This window comes from Vipera ursinii, assembly GCF_947247035.1.
Source record: "Vipera ursinii genome assembly, chromosome: 4".
Classification (NCBI taxonomy): domain Eukaryota; kingdom Metazoa; phylum Chordata; class Lepidosauria; order Squamata; family Viperidae; genus Vipera; species Vipera ursinii.
In genome coordinates, this window is record NC_139514.1 from 16,374,383 (window position 1) to 16,397,910 (window position 23,528).

A 23,528-nucleotide genomic window follows, 5' to 3' on the forward strand; every position below is an offset into this window, starting at 1 on the left:
TCTATTAGTGGAAAAAAGCAACAAACGGATAGAAAGTGAAGGATGAAGCTATGTGCTTAAGCTGCATCTGAAAAATATTTTGATAATTTCTCCAAAATGGCCCTTCTAATTTATATGCCCATCAAAAGCACAATTTTCTCTCAAAATAAATAGGTTGTTAAAATGTATTTGAATATGCTAATATAACTTTATGGTAGCATTGGAAACTAGAACTGCAATTTCTGCTGGAAAACTACATGTCAGTTTTGACAGATTAATTTGATAAAGAAATCAGCACCCATCTGATTTCTCAAGGACCTCTGCTTGTCAGGTAAACATTTCCACAGATTCTATCGAATGGAATACTCAATGAGAAAAGTTAAAATAAACAGAATGCTACATGTTAAGAAGTCAATGGTTAAGATTATTGAAAAAATACTAAATGTGACGCTTATGAATTTAAAAGAAGATTAATTCAACAAAAGATTTTCTCATATTTATTGGCTGTCTCAATATTTAGTGAGTTGTAATTCAATTAGAATTTTTATAACTTTTCTCAATTCAATAAACATATATAAAATGAAACAATAAGAAAAAGGAAGAAAGGAAATACAGAATTATGACTGTGGATCTTCTTCCTATTAATTGCTGTCTTATTCTTATCTTTCTCCATTTTATTCTTATTTTCTTGGACCCTTTTAAATCTTCGGATTCATAAAACATCTTATTTAGTATTTTTTTTCCCTTTCAACAAAAGGTTCATATAAAAGAGCTAGTTTGGTCTAGTCGCAGGGGTAGGCAACCTCGGCTCTTTTATGACTCATGGACTTCAACTCCCAGAATTCCTGAGCCAGCTAGAATTCTGGGAGTTGAAGTCCATGAGTCATAAAAGAGTCGAGGTCACTTACCCCTGGTCTAGTGGTTAAGACACCAGGCAAGAAAGTGAAGAAACTCAAGTTCCAGAACTGCCTTAGCCATGAAAGGCAGCTTGGTGATTTTGGGCCAGATACTTTTTGTCAGGGTTGTTCTCGTTGTTGTGGAAAAACAGGACAAAACTGTATGGGTATATTTGCCTCCTTGAGTTATTTGTAAAAAGAAGAAAGGTGGGATATAAATAAAGCTTCCATCTTTATTTTTTCTTCCCTCTGGCAAAATTGGTCAGCTTCATTATTTTTGCCAGTTCCATGAATTTTATAATCCAACCTTTTACTGTACATATTTCATTATTCTTCCATCTCTGTGTGAACAATAATCTTCCTATAGTTTCCATATGCAACAGCTTCCCCTTTTTCTTTTCAAGTTCCACATCCGTAAAATGAAATATAAACCATTCTGGTTTCACTGTAGTATTAATCCGCAATAACTTTTGCATCATTGTATGAATGTGCACCAAGCAAAGTGGCTTCATTGTCAAACTAGCTATGTCAGAAGTGTAAAATGGTCATGGTGATGTATATGATATGGTCTTGCCTCAATATCATCCTGCTTTTAGTTTAATATTCATATTTTTGCTAATACAGTTTTTAGAAGAGAAAGGTTGTAAAAAAGAAAAAGTGATTCTGAGTTACTTGAGGACTACTTGGAGGCTTCAGCTGGTGCAGAATGCGGCCGCGCGAGTGGTGGTGGGGGTTTCCCGATACTCCCATGTAACACCTCTTCTCCGCGAGCTGCATTGGCTTCTGGTTGCCCTCCCGGTGAGATTCAAGGTGCTGGTAATGACCTATAAAGCCCTAAATGGCATGGGTCCGGATTACTTACGGGAGCACCTGCTGCTGGCATCAACTTCCCTTCGTCCAGTGTGCTCCCACAGAGAGGGCCTCCTCAGGGTGCCGTCAGTCAAAGAGTGTCGACTGGCGACCCCCAGGGGGAGGGCGTTCTCTGTGGGTGCGCCAGACCTTTGGAACCGTTTACCGGTTGAGCTCCAGATGGCTCCTAACCTTCGCTCCTTCCGCCGTGACCTAAAAACATTTATTTGAACAATCCGGCCTGGTCTGATGGATTTGGGGTATTTTAATATTAATTTTATTAATTTTTACTGTAATTGGGCTACATTATTTAATTCTTCCTTAACTTTTGTACATTGTATTTCTATTGTATTTATTGCCCTGTACACCGCCCTGAGTCCTTCGGGAGAAGGGCGGTATAGAAATTAAATTACTATTATTATTATTATTATTACATATTCAAAATTTGGAATTTATCATTAGGTGAAGAACCATGGATTTACCAAGGATGGATGTAGGAAAAAGATTCTTAAAAATAGAAAACAGTACCTTATACTTAAACTTTGGACTGATAACATGAATTTAAGATTTATCTTTCTATTCATGTAACAGAAAGACTGGTAATTTTGTCCTTATTCTTTTCTTCTTTCATTTTTTCGAGTGAATTTCACAATTTTACTTTGTAAATCAATTAGTGTTTGGTATGGAATATGGTAACTTAATCAGTGTTGCTTTTAGTTTAAAGAAATGATTCTAGATTTCTGTTTTCAAATTCTCTATTAATGTCATGCAGGAAACTTCTGGTGGAAATGGTAGTGATAGCTAAGGAGGACTTTTAAATGATCCAAAGATGAAATTACAATTTATGTACTAAATCAGCAGTTCTCAATAGCATCCAGTCATTTGTTGTGGGGGTTTTTCGTGGATAATATTTCTGAGATTACAAACAAGATTCTGCATGAAATCTTGAAAGAGAACTCACTGACCAGAGTACATTTTAGTGATCTGATGCAAGATCTGAAAAGTAAAAATTCTCAATACATTTAGACATTTTTTACATGTGGGAATAGATGCCCAAGCTATCAGAATAGTTAAATCTCATATCAAATATATGAATGTTTAAGAATACCTTATATTCCCTGGTTTGCTATTTTCCCAAGAGTGCCATTATCTCTACAAAGATGTATATATTCCTTGAGATTTAAGCATAAAACCAATGGGAGTTACCAGTGCACTCAAGCAATGAAAGGTCTGGTGTGCATAGCAAAAAGGAAGGAGAGTAAAAAACTATTTATTATTCCCCTTAACAGGTGAAATTTAATGCTCTGTCATTCTTCAAATACTCTGCCTTTCATGTCTGGCCATTCTGGCTCATTCATTCTGCTTATGAGGAAGAAAAGCTTTTTAATGAGAGATTAATTTTTCACTGTCACTAATTGTGGGCATATCTACCACCAACTCAGTTTTAAAAAGCTATGGGTGCTGTTAAGTGACAACTTGCAAAGATAAAGGAGAGTGTAAGAGCTACCGCTCTAAAGTGAAATTAGTGAGAAAGAAAGAGGGGATTACCTCCTTAAAATATTTAGAGGCGAAACAATGAAATCCGGTTTCAAAATAAATACTTAAAATAATGCTCTTTAAGTATTAGCTTGGCTAATACTAAGCCAAGCTATTCTCCAAAGCACCTGAAAGCAGGACAAGACGCAATGGATGGAAACTAGTCAAGGAGAGAAGCAACCTAGAACTAAGGAGAAGCTTCCTGACAGTTAGAGCAATTAACCAGTGGAACAACCTGCCTCCAGAAGTGGTGAATGCTCCAAAACTGGAAGTTTTTAAGTTTTTAAGAAGAGACTAGACAGCCATTTGTCTGAAATGGTATAGGGTTTCCTGCCTTAGCAGGGGGTTGGACTAGATGACCTCCAAAGTCCCTTCCAACTACTACTTCTTCTTCTTCTTCTTCTTCTTCTTCTTCTTCTTCTTCTTCTTCTTCTTCTTCTTCTTCTTCTTCTTCTTCTTCTTCTTCTTATTATTATTATTATTATTATTATTATTATTATTATTATTATTATTATTATTATGTTGAAAAGCTACAGGAGTCATTGAAAACGAATGCAAATGTTGTATCAATCAACTATTGGATAAACATCAACCCCACCAAGAGATTTGATCCTTTATGGGTAATTCCCCAGACAGGGAATTGTTAGATTACAAGTCCCATAGTTCCTACTGTGAAATACTGGCTAGGAATTGTGGAAGTTAAAACCTAAAAGGAAATATCTTATGGAAGATACACAGATGTGAACACCCAGTCACATACACACAAGGCCTTATGACCTTGCAGGAAAATGTCTATTACTTCCATAAGATTTTGAAAGTCATTTGGCATCTTGCAAGACTTGGTTTTTTAAAAAAAAACATGAATGGACCATCACATGCACATGTACAGTGGTGTCCATAGAAGAAAAGATTGCAGATCCAATCAGGATCACCACATATTCTATTTGAAAAATGAAGTTTAAGCCAAACTAAATTCTGATTTTCCAGCAGGCTTGGAAACCTACAATAGACAGACAGAACTAAATTGCTGGGTAAGCCAATCTTCCTAGCTATTAACTTCATTTTTTCACATTTTTTTAAGTTTAAGAAGGGGAAGAGATAAAGGGAGTATAGTTCTTCATTGAAGGCCTAGAATGAAACAGAATGTTCTCGTAAATTCTTCTTTTGAATGAAAAAGTGCTAGTGCCTGTTATGTATAATTTCATTAAGCAGTTGAAAAGACATTACAGCAGGAACTTCCAAGCAATTGCAAACAAGACATTTTAAAAGAAGTTGGAAAAGTGTCATTTGGAAAAGGTAAAGTATCTGTAGGTACACACAGAGAAGTGTTTATATGGTCTGCCATTCAAGATGAAACTTCTTTGGCAAAAAGGTTGGGTCTTAAAGAGACCCATTCAGCAGGCTGGGCTTTTGAATGGAATGCCAACCATTCACAAGAAATGAATTCTGTGGCTCATATAACTTGGCATGTCAATTACCTCAAAGGAAGAAGGTCAAGTTGCCTCAGCAGAATGAAATTACTGCTGTCACAAAGGCTCCGTTTGTGTGATATCCATGGATTTAAGCCAAGAATGAATCTGGCTTTATCTGTTTTTCTTTTTTCTTTTTAAAGGAAGGGTTTGTGCCTTAGAGATAAATTAGTGTATACCAAGCATCACATTTTCTGTTAATTTGTAGTGACGGGAAATCCCCATTCTCTCTCTCTCTCTCTCATATTTATTGGTTTGCACCCTGCAAACCTATATAAGCAATCTCACCTTTCTGTGGGCACACATTCACGTAGAAGTAATTTGTAAATAGAGAGTTCACAGGTGTGATGAGTAAATTTTCTATAGTGGTAACCTACTGTTTCCAGAGAATCATTTGGCGTTTCTCTTCTTCATTTAGTATTATGCTATAAACCATTACAGTCCATCTCTACAGCTACAAATAAAATATATGGAAGTAGTTAGGTAATGTGCCTGATTAAAAATGTCATCTGCATTTGAAGAATGTGGGCAGATCTCAGAAGGAGCTGTTCCACAATTACTTAATACAGGCTATCACTATCAGCAAGCCTAAATTGAACTCTTTTTTTTTAACTACAACTACACATAAGAGATTCTCATATTTTTCATCTTGAGTTTTAATTTAGTTAGCATAAGGTAGAACTTGTTGAAGGTGTGATATTGGGACTGGAGAAATGTTTCCATGAAACATAAGTGGATACTTTGATGAAAAATTAGCTTGCGTGTGCCTGTTGCTGAACTTCTGAGGTATTTGCTTCTTCTTTTTGTGCCATATCTGTTATCGGACGTTGGCAATCAAGTTGGCAGTCCTGTTTTTATCAACAGCCACAGAAAAAAGTGCTGCTGAGTTTTGTCCAAACCAGTCCCTTAGATTTTGAAGTCATGATGTTCTTCTTCTGCCAAGGCCTTGTTTGCCTTCAATGGAGGATTAAATGGAGTATGCCATATTTTTCTGGGTGTCGCATCACATGTCCGAAATATTCTAACTTTAGTTTTTTAATTGTTTTGATGATTTCCCTTGGCTTACCCAGGCAGCTTATCGCCTCCTCATTGCTAGATTTGGGAACTATTTTCACGAAAATGAGAATGGAAAGAAAGAACATTTGGGAAGCCTTATAAGACTGACAAACTGTATAACTAGAGAAGATGGGAGAAAATCTGGCATGGACAATAATCTTTACAGTACACCTAACATTGCCAGGTTGGGTTATGGTTGGCAATGATTGTCTGACCCAGACAACAAATCTAGTTAGAACTAGAAGATAAATAACAAATGAGGATAAAGAAGCAAGCAAGCATCCAGGGTCAGGAACAACCAAAATATAAGAACCTAGGGAGCTCAGTTAGACCAATTTCTCAGTTGAGCTAACTCATGGCTTATTTTAGTCCTCATTTGTCTAGCCAAACATAGTGGACTAGTTCATATCAAGCCATGATTCATAATGACTTCATCAGTGCAAAACATTAAGATGTAATGTAACAAATCACATTGTGGCTTAGTATAATGTCTGAACCCAGGCCGTGATGGTTGAAAAAGGTTCGGCTGCAGCAGAAAGCCTTTATTATCCTCTATAAGAGAAAGGGATTAGATAGACATCTTGGAGAAATATTCAGATACACTTTAATGAGAGAATAGCCACATTCATTACTTTATCATATGGGGCAGCTCTGTGAAAATCTAAAGGTTCCTACGAGAGCCAGTTCAGCTTAGTGTGGGATTCTTCAAACTTGGCAACTTGTGGACTTCAACTCCCAGAATTCCTCAGCCAGGCTGAAGGTCACAAGTCTTAAAGTTGCCAAGTTTGAAGATCCCTGGCTTAGTGGTTAAGGTGCTGGCCTAGAAACCAGGATACCATGAGTTCCCGTCCTGACCTAGGCATGAAAACTGGCTGGGTGACCTTGGGCCAATCATTTTCTCTCAGTCCACTCCACAGGGTTGTTGTTGCTATGCAAAATTGGAGAAGGAAAACGTAGTAGATATCTCAAAGATACTTTTTTTCCTTTTCTTTTCAAAAGGCAATTGGACTGTTTTTTATTTGAGGAGGAAGAAGAAAACATTCTACTTCTTATCCAAGAAGGTGTAATTGATTCCCTCAACATCCAATTACAACTGATGAAGAAGAAGCAAAATGTTTTCTTTTTGTTCCTCAAATAAAACACAGTCCAGTTGCCTTTGGGGGGGGGGAGAAAAAAAGTTGTTCCTTTTGAGACAACCATGACCTGGATGACTGAGAATCTCCAAAGACCAGTATTAGGTATGTTTGCCATCTTGAGTTACTTACTGTATAAAGTAATAAAGGTGGGATCGAAACCTAAATAATATTAATAAAGTTGGTTGTCCTTTTCATGGCCCTACAATTTTCTTTTAAATGTAAAGTTGTGAAAATTTCTCATTATATGTACCTAAATGAATTGTATGATATTGGGGCTAAGGAACTAAATTAGAATCTGGGAGACCATGAGTTCTAGTCTTGCCTTAAGTACAGAGCCAGTTCGGTATGGTGAATTGTTCCAAAAACAATTAGTTTAGGGACTAGTTTAGGAGGCCACCAGCAATCAAACATTGTCTCAAAGTCACCCCACCACCACCACCACCACAAAAAAATGTGCTATACACAGAATAGAATACAATAGAGCTGAAAGGGACCTTGGAGATATTCTAGTCCAGCCCCCTGCTCAAGTAGGAAAACCTACATCATTTCAGATAAATGACTGTAGCCTCTTCTTAAAAACCTCCACAATATCTGGAGGCAAGCTGTTCCACTGGTTAATTGTTTTCACAGTCAGGAAGTTTCTCCTTAATTCCAGGTTGCATCTCTCTTTGATCAGTTTCCAACCATTGTTTCTTGTCCTGCCCTCTAGTGCTTCGGAGAACAATTTGACCCCCTATTATTTGTGACAGCCCCTCACATACTGGAATACTGCTATCATGTCTCCCCTATTTCTTCTTTTCTTTAGACTAGCCAAACCCAAGTCCTGCAACTGTTTTTCATATGTTTTAATCTCCAGACCTTTGATCATCTTAGTTGCTCTTCTCTGAACTTTTTTTCCAAAGTCTCAACATCTTTTTTGGTGACCAAAATTGGTTGCAGTATTCCAGGTGTGGTCTTACTTGAGTTGTATAAAGAGGTGCTAATATTCCATGTGATCCTGATTCTATGCCTCTGTTTATACAACCCAGGATTGTATTAGCTTTTTTGGCTGCTGCTGCACACTGCTGGCTCATATTCAAGTGAATGTTTAGAATATTGAGAGATGGTATGACCATGTGACAGCTCTTCTGTGAGCTCTATAGGTTGCCAGGATTCTGGATGCAATTCAAAGTGGTACTTATTATGCACAAAACCCTTCATGGGAAAGTACCTGATTATTGGAGCGACCATCTATTTCTGACTGTTTCTGCTTGCCTGCCTGAGCTTTGGGTGAATGGGTGCATTCTAGGTTGAACAAACTCCATTGAACAAAGCCATCTGTCAGAAACATGCCTTCTCGGTCACAGTGCCTGTCCTCTGGAACTGTATCACTCTGGAGATCCAAATAGCTTCCACCCTGATAATGCCCAGGAAGGCACTGAAAATATACAACATCACCACCAGATGGATTTGTAGCTCGCTGACCAGCCATACTCAGCGTGTGGTCCTCAATGGAACTGCATCTACATGGAGGGAAGTGTGTAGTGGGGTGCCCCAGGGCTCTGTTCTGAGCCCAGTGCTCCTCAACATCTTCATCAACGATTTGGGTGAGGGGATAGATGGGGAACTCTTCAAATTTGCAGACAACATCAAGCTGGCAGGAACAGCCAACACTCCAAAAGATAGGCTTAAGATACAGGAGGACCTGAATAAACTGGAACACTGAACGCTATCTAACAAAATGAAATTCAGTGTTGAAAATAGTAAGGTTCTACACTTAGGCAAGAAAAACCAAATGTACAGGTATAGTATAGGGAGTACCTTGCTCAATAGTAGTAACTGTGAGAGGGATCTCGGAGTCCTAGAGGACAATCACTTAGATATGAGCCAGCAGTGTGCTGCAGCTGCCAAAAAAGCCAACACAGTGTTAGGCTGCATTAACAAAGGGATAGAATCGAGATCACGTGAAGTATTAATACCACTTTACAATGCCTTGGTAAGGCCACTCCTGGAATACTGCATCCAGCTTTGGTCACCACGATGTAAAAAAGATGTTGAGACCTAGAAAGAGTGCAGAGAAGAGCAACAAAGATGATTAGAGGTCTGGAGGCTAAAACATATGAGGAACGGTTGCTGGAATTGGGTATGTCTAGTTTAATGAAGAGGATAAGAGGGTGACATGATAGCAGTGCTCCAATATCTCAGGGGCTGCCACAAAGAAGAGGGAGTCAAGCTATTATCCAAAGCACCTGAAAGCAGGACAAGAAGCAACGGATGGAAACTAATCAAGGAGAGAAGCAACTTAGAACTAAGGAGAAATTTCCTGACAGTTAGAACAATTAACCAGTGGAACAACCTGCCTCTAGAAGCTGTGAATGCTCCAACACTGGACGTTTTAAAAAAGAGACTGGACAGCCATTTGTCTGAAATGGTATAGGGTTTCCTGCCTGAGCGGGGGGTTGGACTAGATGACCTCCAAGGTCCCTTCCATCATCATCATCATCATCATCATCATCATCATCATCATCATCATTTATCTAGGTCTACCCAGGGATGGATAATGGGTGAAGATTTTGTCTGGTATGGTTTTTTTGGATGCATATCTTTCTGTTTCTTTTAATCATTCTACCTTTTTTAATTATGCATTCATTTGGAATCTGGCATTCTTTAAATCTATGCAAATGAATATATAAATCATTTTAAAACAGCTGCCTTGGAGTGAAGATTACTAACTACATGTAAGAAAGGAGACACATTTGCTGCAAGCAAAGAGCAAAAATGTATTTTGCATTCAGCATTCAAAATAATTTGGCTTATTGGCAGATGGCCCAGAACCCTTCAAAGATAGATACACAGAGGATTCTAGTTACTTGCTGACATTGCCTTGTCAATCTGGAAGACATCAGATTCCTTTGTCTGATTTTGGTTTAGACTGGGGAAAAATATTAATGACAAATAGATGAGATGGTTCAGAACACTGGGGATTCACAGAAAGGCTTAACGTTCAGCGTGTAGCTTGTTCCATTGTCACAGTGTGTGTTGGAAAAAACACTACAGTGATATTCCTTTATTTTTCTAACCCTTGTTTTAAAAGGCATAACCCAGTGGCAGCAGGACATTTGTTTAACCTGTAAATCTTTCATAGTGTGCTAATCTTACATCAACAGTGCCCCAACTGGCTCAATTATTCCTTCAATAGCATTTTGTTAAGTTTTGCGTGCTGTGGCATAATATAATCTACAGAATGAAAAGTATGCTTCTCTAAGGATGAATGAATCTTTATGAGTGAAGTCTAAAAGTCGATGCATTTAAATCCTACTGTTTTGAGTGTACATTTAATCACATGCACACTTTTCCTTTCTGAAAGGATCTTTTCCTTATAAGTAGGCTTGTTCTTACAATCAGAATAAGAGAATAACAGAGTTGAAAGGGACCTTGGAGGTCTTCTAGTCCAACCCCCTGCATAAGCAGGAAATCCTATACCATTCCAGACAAGTGGGTGTCCAGCCTTTTCTTAAAAATCTCCAGTGGCGCAGCACCCACAACTTCTGAAGGCAAGACGTTCCACTGGTTAATTGTTCTCATTGTCAGGTGTACAATGGTACAATCATGCAAAGCTTTTTCTTTCTTCTCAGTTCTCCAATGCATCCTAATTGGCATCTAAAAAAATAAACTGATTCCGTTGATAGTGCTTCGCTTAAGATAATCTGAATATTCTGTTTCTGATCTTTGACCTATAATGATTCGTTTTCATACATGCGTTATATTATATGATCGTAGTTTTTTTTTCTGATGCCTTCATCTGAACCCTTCCTACATCTTGATTTTTTAAAAAAATCTCATCAACCCACAAAAGGTTCACAATCCCTATTTTCCTTTGCTTAGGTCTTCCTGTTGGTTCTTTGTGGAGATATGAAAAACAATGAATACAACAGATTTGTTTTGACTACTATGTCAACACTCTTCTTCCCCTTTCTCAATTCAGGAACATGTTGTATAGCTGGGGATATTTTTCTAGCCTTGAAAAGTCAGACTGCCACACTGTGTGACTTACATATGTCTAAAAATCCCTCAGAGGCAACTACTTATCATACTGAATGCATGAATAAGCTTCACTTTGATAGAAACACGAGGAAAGTCCTATTTACTCGGAATGACCTTAAATCTCCAGGGCCAAATGAAATGCAATGTAAGGTAGGAAAGGAACTAGTTGATGGTCACGCTAAACCCTTATATATTATCTTTGGGGAAAACTGAGATAACTGGGAAAGTGCCAGATGACTGAAGGAGAGCTAATATTGTTGGCAGCCTTTTTTAAAAAAAATGAGAAAATGAGTGTCTAGGGAATTGCAGTCCAGGTTGGTCTGAAAATTCTCAACCAGTATATAAAGAGACAGACCTGTAAGCTTTTGTTCTTACATTTGTACTTATATATTCATTATTGGGATGTGGTGGCTCAGTGGGTTAGGATGCTGAGCTTATCGATCAGAAGGTCAGCAGTTTGGCGGGTCGAATCCCGAGTGCCGCGTAACAGAGTGAGTGCCAACCTAGCAGTTCGAAAGCACGTAAAAATGCAAGTAGAAAAATAGGGACCACTACGGTGGGAAGGTAACAGCATTCCATGCACCTTTGGCGTCATGCCAGCCACATGACCACGGAGATGTCCTCGGACAAGTGCTGGCTCTTCGGCTTTGAAACAGAGATGAGCACCGGCCTCTAGAGTTGGAAACGACTAGCACGCATGTGCGGGGGAACCTTTACCTTTACCTTTATTCATTATTAGCAATAGCAATAGCAATAGCACTTAAACTTATATACTGCTTCACAGTGTTTAACAGCCCTCTCTAAGTGGTATACAGAGTCAGCATATTGGTTCTGAGTCAACCTTAAGCCAGTGAGAATCGAACTGCCAAATTGCAGTCAGCTGGTAGTCAGCAGAAGTACTGCATTCTAACCACTGTGCCACCATGTCTTATTAAATAAAAATAATCTTCTTATTTGTTCTCTAAGAAGAGAGTTCAACCTATTTTCCAAAGCACCAGAAGGGAAGACAAGAAACAATGAATGGAAATTAATCAAGGAGAGAACCAACCTAGAATTGAGGAGAAATTTCCTAATAGTAGGACCAATTAATCAGTGGAATGGCTTGCCTTCAGAAGTTGTGGGTGCTTCATCACTGGAAGCTTTTAAGAAGAGACTGGACAGCCATTTGCCTGAAATGGTATGCTCAGTCTTCTGCCTGAGCAGGGGGTTGGACTAGGAGACCTCCAAGGTCCCTTCCAACTCTCTTATTCTGTAAATCATTTTAAAAGTAAGATGGTAATTAACAGAATCCAGGATAGGTTTGTGAAAAATGAATCTTGCCACATTAAGATTACCTCATTTGCATGACTGGGTTATAATGACAATCACAATTAGTAGAGTGTGGAAATGTTACAGACATAATGTACCTTGATTTCAACCAAGCCAAGTACATCACAATATTCTGATTAGCAGGCTGGTTAAGTACCGGTTCAATGACACAACAATTAAATGGATAGTTAGCTGAAATAAAAATAATATTTGGCATGTTCATCAGTTTTCCTCATCAAATTTGAGTTAGATGCTGAGTGGTTTTAGATTTGTAAATGTAATGTAATGTAATGTACCAAGCTTTCCAAGAAAATTCCACACCCATTTGCACTATTCAGGTGACCTCCAGGGCACAGATAAACCTCCAAGTGGCCTCAACAGCTCTCAGAAAGAATGCTAATGAACAGATGACTGCAAGGAATATAAATCCTTCCATCCTCCACCATTCAGTTGCAACTGAAGAAGCTTCTTGGATGGGAAGCGAAATGTATTCAAGGGGAAAAAAAATCCAGTTGCCTTTCGAAAAAGCACCTTTGAGATTACATTATATTTCACTACATTACATTATGTTGTTATAAGTCTATGGAGAGTCTGAGTCATCCAACATAATATAATGTAGTGAAATACAATGTAATGAATATAATAATATCAACATTATAACTTTATGAATTTTCAAGTTTTCCACATGCTAAGCTTGTAAGCCACCCTGAGTCTTCGGAGAAGGGCGGGATATAAATGGAATAAAAATAAAAATAAAAATAAATAAATGATTGGATCGTGTTCAAAGATATACAGAAATTGCAGGTAAAATCAACCAATCATACATACCACATATGATGAGCATATGCAGTATGTTCAGACCTCCTTACGTTCTTTTTTCAAACCTTAAGTCCTCCAAAGTTTTCTGGCATTCCCTTTTTTTTGGGCATGGGTAGCAGACGTTTGGCCACATAGGCATTTGGAAAATGAGTTTGCCATTAGCAGACAGAGATGCATATACAGACACACGTGCCCTCCAGAAAATAGAGGTGTGTATTGTGACTTTTATACTTACACACATATATGTACGTAGACATGCATGCATGCATATGTGTGTACGTGCATGCACTCTCAATCAAAATGGTGAAAAGACAACTCACAACGCATCAAGAATCATAGAAGTTACCACTCTGAACAATAATGCATATATTACATTGGATGTAGAATTTCTCAAACCAATGTAGTACTGTAATAAGAAATAAGTATTTGCTCCAGGCAGAATATTTTTTTTTTAGTTTGTTCAACCGGCTAAAGTATCCTCTGAGTTATCCAGCTGCCTTGGGCTCATCTAATAAAATCTGGACATTGCTAACCCTTTTTCTAGTGAACCAATGCTTTAGGGCTTTATATTAAAGCCAGTTGCTGCATATAAGACATGGGTGTCCTAATTACCAGTAGTATATCTACCTACTCTTGTCTTCTGCAACCATCTTAATTATCTTGCTGCAGTATAAGAGGGAGATAATCACTTTTTAAAAAATAAAAAATCACACTACACTTAGAAGAACATCTGGCACCAGCACCTGTAAGAGCAGGTGGCTTTTATAGGCTGAAAATATCTCTCCAATGTTCATTATGTAGACTGGTTGTTAAGAATTTTAATTCTCACCGAACAAAGTGTGGACTTATGCATAGTTGCAAAAATTTTACAACATCCCTCTGAGGATTTTAGCCATGTCGGTCACAAAACTAATATCGTATTGAACATCTTATTCTGCTGTGCATCCATCCAACCATTTTTGCCTCTTACCTTTCGACTTCCTCTCATAGAAACTTCTGCCTCGAGGTGGAGCGCTCTCTGTGTAGAGGTGATCAAGATCTTCTTGCCATGTATCTGGATTAAAGTGCTTGAGCAATTCCTCCACTGTATCAAACCCAGCAATGGTTTGATCTAGGGCTTCCACAGTAAGAGTGGGGTCAGTCACTGATGGAGAGCGATAGGAAATGCCCTAAGAATGACATACAGAGCAGGGTACTTTGAACATCATGTAGAAAAGAACAAAGAAATCAAAACTACTCTTTCCAGATTTAACAGCAACAATGAATTATCACACAACTGGGACTAAACATTACTGAAAACAACCCTTGTGTTCCCTAGGCCAGGGGTAGGCAACCTTGGCTCTTTTATGACTCGTGGACTACAACTCCCAGAATTCCTGAGCCAGCATGGCTCAGTGTGGAAACCTCTCTCTTTCCCCTCAGCATAGCTGGCTCAGGAATTCTGGGACTTGAAGTCCACAAGTCATAAAAGAGCCAAGGTTGCCTACCCCTGCCCTAGGTTTATGTCTTTATATATATATATAATATAATATAATATATAATATAATAATATAATTATATTATTATATTTATAATAATACACCCATCATTGTGTGGGGCTAAAGTGTTCAAAGGGGGTGGAGTGGCTCAGTGGTTAAAGACGTTGAACTTGTCAGCTGGAAAGCTGACAGCCCAGGTGAGGGGGGAGCTTTCATTACTTGCCTCAGCTCGTGCCCACCTAGCAGTTTGAAAGCATGAAAATGCAAGTAGGTAAATAGGTACCACATCAGTGGGACGGTAACAGCATTCCATGTGCCTTTGGTGTATAGTGAGGCTGGCCACATGACCACAGAAAGGGTTTTTGGGCAACACTGACTCCCTCAGCTAAGAAACGGAAATGAACGCTGCCCCCTAAAGTTGGACTCGACTGGAAAGGGGAAACCTTTACCTTTTAAAGTGTACAAAGAATGATGCTTGTTCTTCTCAATCATAGTTCTGAGATGGAATTTGACTTACATTTGCTTGATGCAAATCACAGCTCTCAACTAAATCAGGTTCTTGCTAAGATACATACTTTGCTTGAAATACAGCAAATGCCAGTATAGCTTGTCCTCTGGCTATATTACAGAACAAGCATAAATCTCCCAGCCGAATGCCTAGAGGCTGGGAAGATCAAAGGACAGGACAGTAGTTCATAAAGGCAGACAGTAAGGATGACCAACCTGTGATCTGCTTAAAAGCCCCATCACCCCAAGATTATGTTCATAGAATCTTGTGATAAAAGGGACCCAACTTAGCCATGCCCTTTTGGTTTGTTTGTTTCATTGAAAAGTTAAGTGGCTGGGAAGCATGATGCCTCTTAGAGGCAACTGCTGCTCCCCACGTGCTTAATCTCCCAAAGGGCCTGATTTTGACCACAAAACAATTTTAGAGTTTGTCTTGTTTGAGCAATTTGCCCCCCAGCAGTCTCTTGCTATTCTTCACACTCCCAGCCCCTAAAAGAAGTTCAGTTCCACCCTTTGTTGTGACAGCATGTTGCCAATAGCTTCCTGTGACTCACGAAAAGGTTGGGAGGCTAATCTGCAGACCCCAAACGTTGTCCATCACTGAAGCAATAGGCTGGTCCTGATTTCTAAATACCCTTTTCATCGCTACTTGTAACTGGTTTTATTTATTGGGTTTTGTTTAGATCTTGGTAATGAAGAGTATAGAATCAGAATAGCACCTGTATAAAAAAGAAGAAAATGATGAAGAAGCGGAAGAATGGAAGGAAAATAAAAAGGAGATGCTGTGGAGCTTTTCAATTCTAGTATTTAGTTACAATGACATGTAGGAAATGTGAGATCACTCAACCTTTACCAAAAAGTCGGCTTTGAAGAAGAATTTATAGAAGAAGTAGTCTTCTGGAAACATTCTCAAGAATAATTCCAAGCATAAGGATGAGAAAGGAAGAAAAAGATATGATTGTCAGAGGGTAAAGAATACTCAAACATAGATGGATCCAACGAAGTGAATGTCCAAGACACATCTTTTGCAAGGCTTTTTTTTAAAAAAAAATAAGGACAAGCTAAGAGGTATTTTAAGAAAAAGTTATCCTAGATGTGAAAAAGACTGTTGGAACATGAATTGTAAGGAGACAAGTTTTGTGGTCATGAAGTGCAATGTGCCTGATTTTTATTGCTGCAGATGAGTGGAGATAATGGACCAGAGAGAAATCAGAAGACATCAAGGTGAACAAAGAACAGTAATACTTTCCTTTTGTACAAAAATCCTGGCATTTGTAAAAATAGACTTTTCAAAACACAATGTCCATATAGAAGAAGGAAGCTTTATTTTCTTGATAGAGAGGTAAGGTGGGGACAAGTCAGGAGAACAATCTCATGCTCTAAAACAACTAAATAGCAGATTCTTATGAAAATCTAGTGGCTAAGGATAAACTAAACAAGTTTGACTTTTTTCTTTGCTGACAGGATGAACAGTTTTAAAAATATTTACATGTGCCCTATGGCCTAAGCACTGTATCTCAAGGATAAGACAAATAAAAATTATTTAACAGACCAAGAGTAAGACTTGTTGGATTATAAATCTCATTCTTTCCATTCAACAATTGATTGTTACTTGGGAAGAAATACTAGTGGCTCATTTTAAACAAATGTCAAACAAAAATGATGTTTCGTAGTTACCCAATGTATAAATGAACTCTAATGCTGGAATTAGAAAGCAATTTAAAAAAACCATTGCGGTTTGTTCAATAAATGAACAGATTAAGTATACATTCCTGAAGATAGCTTGCAGGGATATTCATGCTTTGGAAATGATTCAGAAGGAGTGTTTCAAACTGCAGAGGAGAACAAATTGCAGCATCTCTTTAAACTTGCCGTATGTTTTTCCAGTCTTTTCCAATATGGCTGATTTAAACAGCTGACTCCTTTAATCAGGGGTCTTCAAACTTGGCCCTTTTATGACTTGTGGACTTCAACTCCCAGAATTCTTCAGACATATATGCTGGCTGAGGAATTCTGGGAGTTGAAGTCCACAGGTCATAAAAGGGCCAAGTTTGAAGACCCCTGCCTTAAATCAATGATGTCTGTTTTCAGGCTGAACTCTGAAGAATGGTGCTTCTACCTTGCTGCATTGCAGCCTTCTATGTTCTTCTGAATCATTTATGAATCATGACAAGCTTTAATTCTTACACAGATTATTGATGCCTTCTATTGTTCTATAATAACATCCAAGCCAGTAACAAATGATTTCATGAGCATCATTAATAATGAAAATTTGGACATGAAACTCATCTTTTCCTTGTGTCATAGAGGCAAGTAAGAAGTGTGAGGTTCATTTGAGAACCTGCAGCAAATACACAGGAGTTTATCCAGATTAGCCTATTTATCCATCTACACACACTTAAACTTTTGTAGCTTTCCTTAGTCTCCAGATGGTCTCCATGATGTGTAAGAATTTCGGGAACTACAGTTCTTAAGATACTTGATGAGTGCCAAGTTCAAAGAAGCCTGATTTATTCTGAATAGCACTGGTTCCCTACATCTGACCGATACCTTTTATTTATCTGTTTAAATTGGGAATGCTAACGATGGCATCTGGGACTTTCTTCGTGCAAAGCTGACTACATAATCTCATTCTTGTCATATCATGCTCTGTAATGCTATGTTTCCAAGGGAGCCAAATCAAATAACTAATATCTGAATAGTCAGGATATTGCCAGAAAAAACTTTTGACTGAAATGGCGGAGAAATTGATGATTGACTGATTCACTGAAAAATGTAAGCCAGATTTCATTACTATCAACAAACCCCAAAGCAGTATTACTAGTAGAAAAGTCTCTGCTAGTTACACTGCCAGCGTTATAGCGATCTGTTTGATACATCACATTAAGTGCTTAACACTGGTTTGCTGAACAAGCTGTAATCACTTCAATTCTCATAATGCACTAAGCCAAAATAAAACAAATTGTATAATTGCTTAGTGGAATGTTTAAATCCAATTGATCTCCTTGCTGTGGTTCTCAACTGAGTTCCAGTTACTTCTTCCTCTTTCAAAAAAATAAAAATAAAAATAAAAATTAACACATTATTTACCAAGACCGGGCTTGTGACTGATTCCCAGTTGGTTTCAGATGCAACAGGCTGAAGATCATCCTGAAGGCCAAAGAGAAACACACATACACAAACACACAAAAAAATAATGTCACGCAGGTATTGTTTTTCTTCTCTTTTCTGAAAGCATCAATTACACAGCTGTTCCACCCTTCATGTAGCCTTACTGATCATCGCTCTTAGTTTGTGATAGGAATAAATTCAGGAATTTTATCTTCTAGTAAGACAAACCTAGAAACATAGCTCATTTTTATACCCAAAAAGGTGCATAAATACAAGTAGCTCTTTAAAAAGGCTAATTTTGAGAAGAAAATTATGTGGCTTGGCTTAGACTATTGCACCAAAATAGGAAAGTCTATATTTGTCAGCTTTGTTCCTCTGACAGGAGTCATTGCCTAACAGCAGCTGCAGTTACAAAATCTGGGTGCATTAAGCTATTATTAAAGGCACAGGAGCAGCCCCTCAGACAAAAGAGAAAAATAACATTCACTTTGACTAAGGCAGAAATAGACAAAGGTGTTTCTGGTGCTTGAGACAGGACAGCTAAACAGCAGTTCACGGGGATGCCCATATGGCTAAGCCAATTGAGTGGAAACAGACCATAAATTTAAAGTAGACAAAAGAACTCAGAATATGCCAGACAATAGAAGAAGGAAGATTATGATGGTGGGAAAGGACCAGTCAATCTGAGAGAAGGAAAAAAAGGGAGAACAAAAGAACAAAAGAGAAAGAAATCAGGGGGAAAAGAACAAAGAAGGAAGAAAAGGCAACAACATTATTGCTATTTTCCAAAGCCACCGCTTCTGTAAAACCCAAAGGTAGAATCCATATTACAGCTCATTTTTCTACCGAACAGCAAACTGATCCATTACATATCCATAACTGTAAGGTTAATGGTTGTTTTCTTTCAATCTGCTAGCAAAGTATTGAAGTTGATTTCTTTTCCCTTCACATCAAGTGTTGCCAATTCACACAATTCTCTCACTGACCTATTATCTTAGTATACAGGGGTGTTTCTTAACCTCAGCAATTTTAAGATGTGTGGATTCAAACTCCCAGAATTTCCCAGGGTTTTTTTTGTTTAGTTCTATAATATCTTTGAAGATGGTGGAGGACAGGAAGGCCTGGAGGAACATTGTCCATGGGGTTGTGATGGGTTGGACACAATTTCACAGCTAACAACAACAACAACAACATAATATCTTTTGTAATCTCAAATAATGTCCTTTCTAGTATCACAGAAAACTGTTATCCTTATACTATATTCTATTCTATGCATAGAACAAATTGAAGTGCTTCTTTTCCTTGGCCTCATGCTGAAAAATTATGGGATAATTTGATTTTTTTCCTCCCGTACTGCCTCTCCCCAGTGTTGCATTTGAATTGCCCCTTAAATATCCAGGAGTCCCATTTTTTCCCAGAGAATGTAGCTTCTACTACACAGCACAGTGGCAATAAATAAATAAGTCCCTTTGCAATCATCATTGTTGCCTTGAACACCAGTGTTGCCATGGTATCATGCAACTGCACAACACTTTCCTCATTTGGAGCAAAAGCTAATCTGCCATGTTGGGTCCATTTCTGGATTCATCTGATAAGGTTATTTTCTTTTTTAAAAATCCTAAATTAAAATGAATTGAAATATTTTAAATATACTTTGAGAATATTTCTAAATTGATTGTTTCAAGTTCACAGAAGGAAGAAACAGATGGAGGGGAGATGATAGATAGATAGATAGATAGATAGATAGATAGATAGATAGATAGATAGATAGATAGATAGAATGTGGCTGTCCATTTGTTATAAATAGAATAGAATAGAATAGAATAGAATAGAATAGAATAGAATAGAATAGAATAGAATAGAATAGAATAGAATAGAATAGAATAGAATAGAATCTGGAAGGGACCTTGGAGGCCTTCTAGTCCAGCCCCCCACTCAAGCAGCAGAACTTATACCATCTCAGACAAATGACTGTCTAGCCTCTTTTTAAAAATCTCCAGTGATGGAGCGCCCATGATTTCTGGGGAAAAGCGATTCCACTGGTTGTCCTCACTGTCAGGAAGTTTCTCCTTAATTCCAGGTTGCTTCTCTCTTTGATCAATTTCCAACCATTGTTTCTTGTCCCACCCTCTGGTGCTTTGGTGAATAACGTGACTCCCTCTTCTTTGTGGCAGCCCCTCAAATACTGGAACACTGCTATCATGTGTCCCCTATTTCTTCTTTTCTTTAGACTAGCCAAACCCAATTCCTGCAGCCGTTCTTTGTATGTTTTGGTCTCCAGGCCTTTGATCATCTTAGTTGCTCTTCTCTGATTTTTTTCCAACCTCTCAACATCTTTTGTTTGATATGGTGACCAAAAATGTTTGCAGTATTCCAGGTGTTGTCTTACTAGGATTTTATAAAGGATTTAATGCTTCGTGTGATCTTGATTCTATTCCTCTGTTTGTACAACCCAGGATTTTACTAGCTTTTTTGGCTGCTGCTGCACACTGCTGGCTCATAGTTAAGTGATCGTCCATTAGGACTCCAAGGTCCCTCTCACACTTACTGTTTTTAAGCCAGGTCTCATCCAATCTGTACTTGTACCTTTGATTTTTCCTTCTGAAAAGTAAAACTTTGCTTTTCTCCACATTAAAATCCATTTTCTTGGATAGGGTCCACTGTTCAAGTTTGCCAAGATCTTTTTGGATCCTGATTTTGTCTTCTAGGGTGTTGGCTACTCCTGCCAGTGTGGTGTCATCTGCAAATGTGATGAGTTCCCCTTCAATTCCCTTAACTAAGTCATTGATGAAGATATTGAAGAGTACTGGGCTTAAGATGGAACCTTGTGGTAACCCACTGCTTACTTCTCTCCATGTGGATGTAGTACCGTCGAGGACTACTGCCAGCTACAGATCCATCTGGTGGTGATGTTGTCTATTCCAACTGTTTTCTAGCTTACCAAGGAGTAGGTTGTGGTCTACTTTACCAAATGCCTTACTGAAATCTAAGTATACTACGTCCACAGTATTTCACTGGTCTATTAGTTTAGTCACTTTGTTGAAGAATGAAATAAGATTAGTTTGGTATGATCTATTTTTAACAAACCTGTGCTGGCTACTGGCTATAACTTTGTTTGCTTCTAGTTGTTCACAGATCTGTTTTTTTTTATAATTAACTTTTCTAGGATCTTCCCAGGTATTGATGTTAAACTGATTGGTCTGTAGTTTCCTGGGTCCATTTTTTTCCCTTTCTTGAAGATGGGAACCATATCAGCTCTTTTCCAATTCTCAAGTACTTCCCCAGTGCTCCAGGATTTTTAAAAGATGTGGTGCAATGATTTTGAGATAACATTTGCCAGGTCCTTCAGAACTCTGGGATGTAATCTGTCAGGCCCCGGTGATTTATATCCATCAAGATTGGATAGGTATTCTCTTACCATTTTCTTCCTTATTTTAACTTTTGTTTCCAGTATGTCTTTTGCAGTGTTTTTTTTGTATGTTGAGCTATAGTTTCTATTTGTGTGAAGAATGATGCAAAGTATGAGTTAAGCAGTTCTGTTTTCTCCCTGTTGCCTGTTATTTCCTTGCCATCCTCTTTCTTTAGTGGACCTAGAGTTTCCTTGACTTTTTTCTTCTTGTTAAAATGTTGGAAGTAACTTTTTTATTATTATCCATGATTTCTGTTGCAAGTCTTTGTTCGCTTTGAGCCTTTGCTTTCCTGACTTCATCTTTGCATGTTCTGGCTGTCTGCTGATAATCGGCCTTAGTTATGTGCCCCTCTTTCCATTTTTTGTATTTGTCCTTTTTGTCTTTCAAGTTTGTCAGAGAGATCTTTGTGCAGCCATGTTGGTTTCTTCTTGAATTTCTTGTTTTTCTTTCTCAGTGGTATTGTGCTGGTCTTGGCTTTTATGATTGCATTTTTCAGAGTTTCCCATGCTTCTTGGATTGTTTTCCCCTTTAGGATTTTCATCCATGGGATCTTTCCTAGGTTCTCTCTGAGCTGGTTAAAGTCAGCTCTTTTGAAGTACAAGACACTGATTGGATTGTTTTCTGTTGCTAGTGTTTGCAACAAAGTCATTTCCCTCTTTCTCTACAGCTGAGCTACCTTCCTCAAGGATTAATATTGTGATGAATATTTATATTCTTAATATTGTGGTTTTTTAAAAAAAACATTTTCCCCCATGAGGTAAATATTAGTCATTTCTGGGAGAGTAAAAGCCATGTTAATGTTGTAGTTACAGTAGTGTTTTATAGATTATAATTTGAAGAGAAACTAATTATTCAGGCTTTTTTTCTCTTTATAGAAAGAGTATGAATAAGCTATTTTTGTTATTGGTAATTATTAGTAGCATAAAGCATAAAATTGCAGCTGTAGTGGGGAGTATTAAAGTATAGTGTGTTTGACTACAGAAGTCATATATAAGTCTATCAGAATAAGCAGTGCTTTTTTTGTATAAGAAAAAGGTGCCGGAACTCACACATGTCATACAACCCACCTTGCCTACCCTACAAGGTTCCATCCAGAAACAGTGCCGGAACTCCGTTCTGAGCGTTCTATGAGAAAAAAAGCCCTGAGAATAAGAATCAGAATAGAACTGGAAGGGACATTCGAGGTCTTCTAGTCCAGCCTCCTGCTCAAGCAGGAGACCTATACCATTTCAGACAAGTGGCTGTCCACTTAAGAAGTGTCTCTTCTTAAAAACCTCCAGTGATGAAGCACCCACAACATCTAAAGGCAAGCTGTTCCACTGGTTAATTGTCCCCTACTGTTAGGAAGTTTCTCCTTAATTCCAGGTTGCTTTTCTCCTTGATTAGATTCCATCTATTGTTTCTTCTCTTGCCTTCTGGTCCTTTGGAAAATAAGTTGCTCCCCTCCTCCCTGTGGCAGCCTCTAAAATACCAGAATACTGTTATCATGTCCGCTCTAGTCCTTCTTTTCTCTAGACCAGGGGTAGGCAACCTCGGCTCTTTTATGACTCATGGACTTCAACTCCCAGAATTCCTGAGCCAGCTATGCTGACTCAGGAATTCTGGGGCTTGAAGTCCATGAGTCATAAAAGAGCCGAGGTTGCCTACACTTGCTCTAGACTGAAGAGAAATTGTGGTTGTGAAACTGAAGGCATCATAGTGTGTTCTTCAACCCCTCCCCCCAGCTGCCAACAATGTTGACAATGGAAGAAAATCATTTTAAGGGGAAAAAAGGTGGAGGGATTAAAAAGATATGTTTTTTTTACTTAGAGACAGCCACTTTCTGCTCTAAACACAGCTCTTTTTCTCCTTGTCTATGCCGTACATGGCACTGCTACATCCCCATATATAACTTTTTGATAGTTTAAGGGGCCCATTGGGTGATGTTGATATTTTTTCAGAGAGCTGTGGA

General features: G+C 38.2%; 1 protein-coding gene across 2 annotated transcripts in view; it reads right to left on the bottom strand.

Annotated features, from left to right (window-relative positions):
• PDGFD (platelet derived growth factor D) overlaps positions 1-23,528 on the bottom strand; it is a 190,582-nt gene that overhangs the window by 15,372 nt on the left and 151,682 nt on the right. Inside the window, exons 4-5 of one of the 2 annotated variants that reach the window (XM_083362417.1) lie at positions 18,147-18,206; positions 14,042-14,240 (exon numbers count right to left, since the gene is read on the bottom strand). In XM_083362417.1, the coding sequence (XP_083218543.1) occupies positions 14,042-14,240; positions 18,147-18,206 (259 nt within the window). The remainder of the gene's footprint in view (positions 1-14,041; positions 14,241-18,146; positions 18,207-23,528) is intronic. The other variant, XM_083362418.1, reaches the window with a different exon arrangement.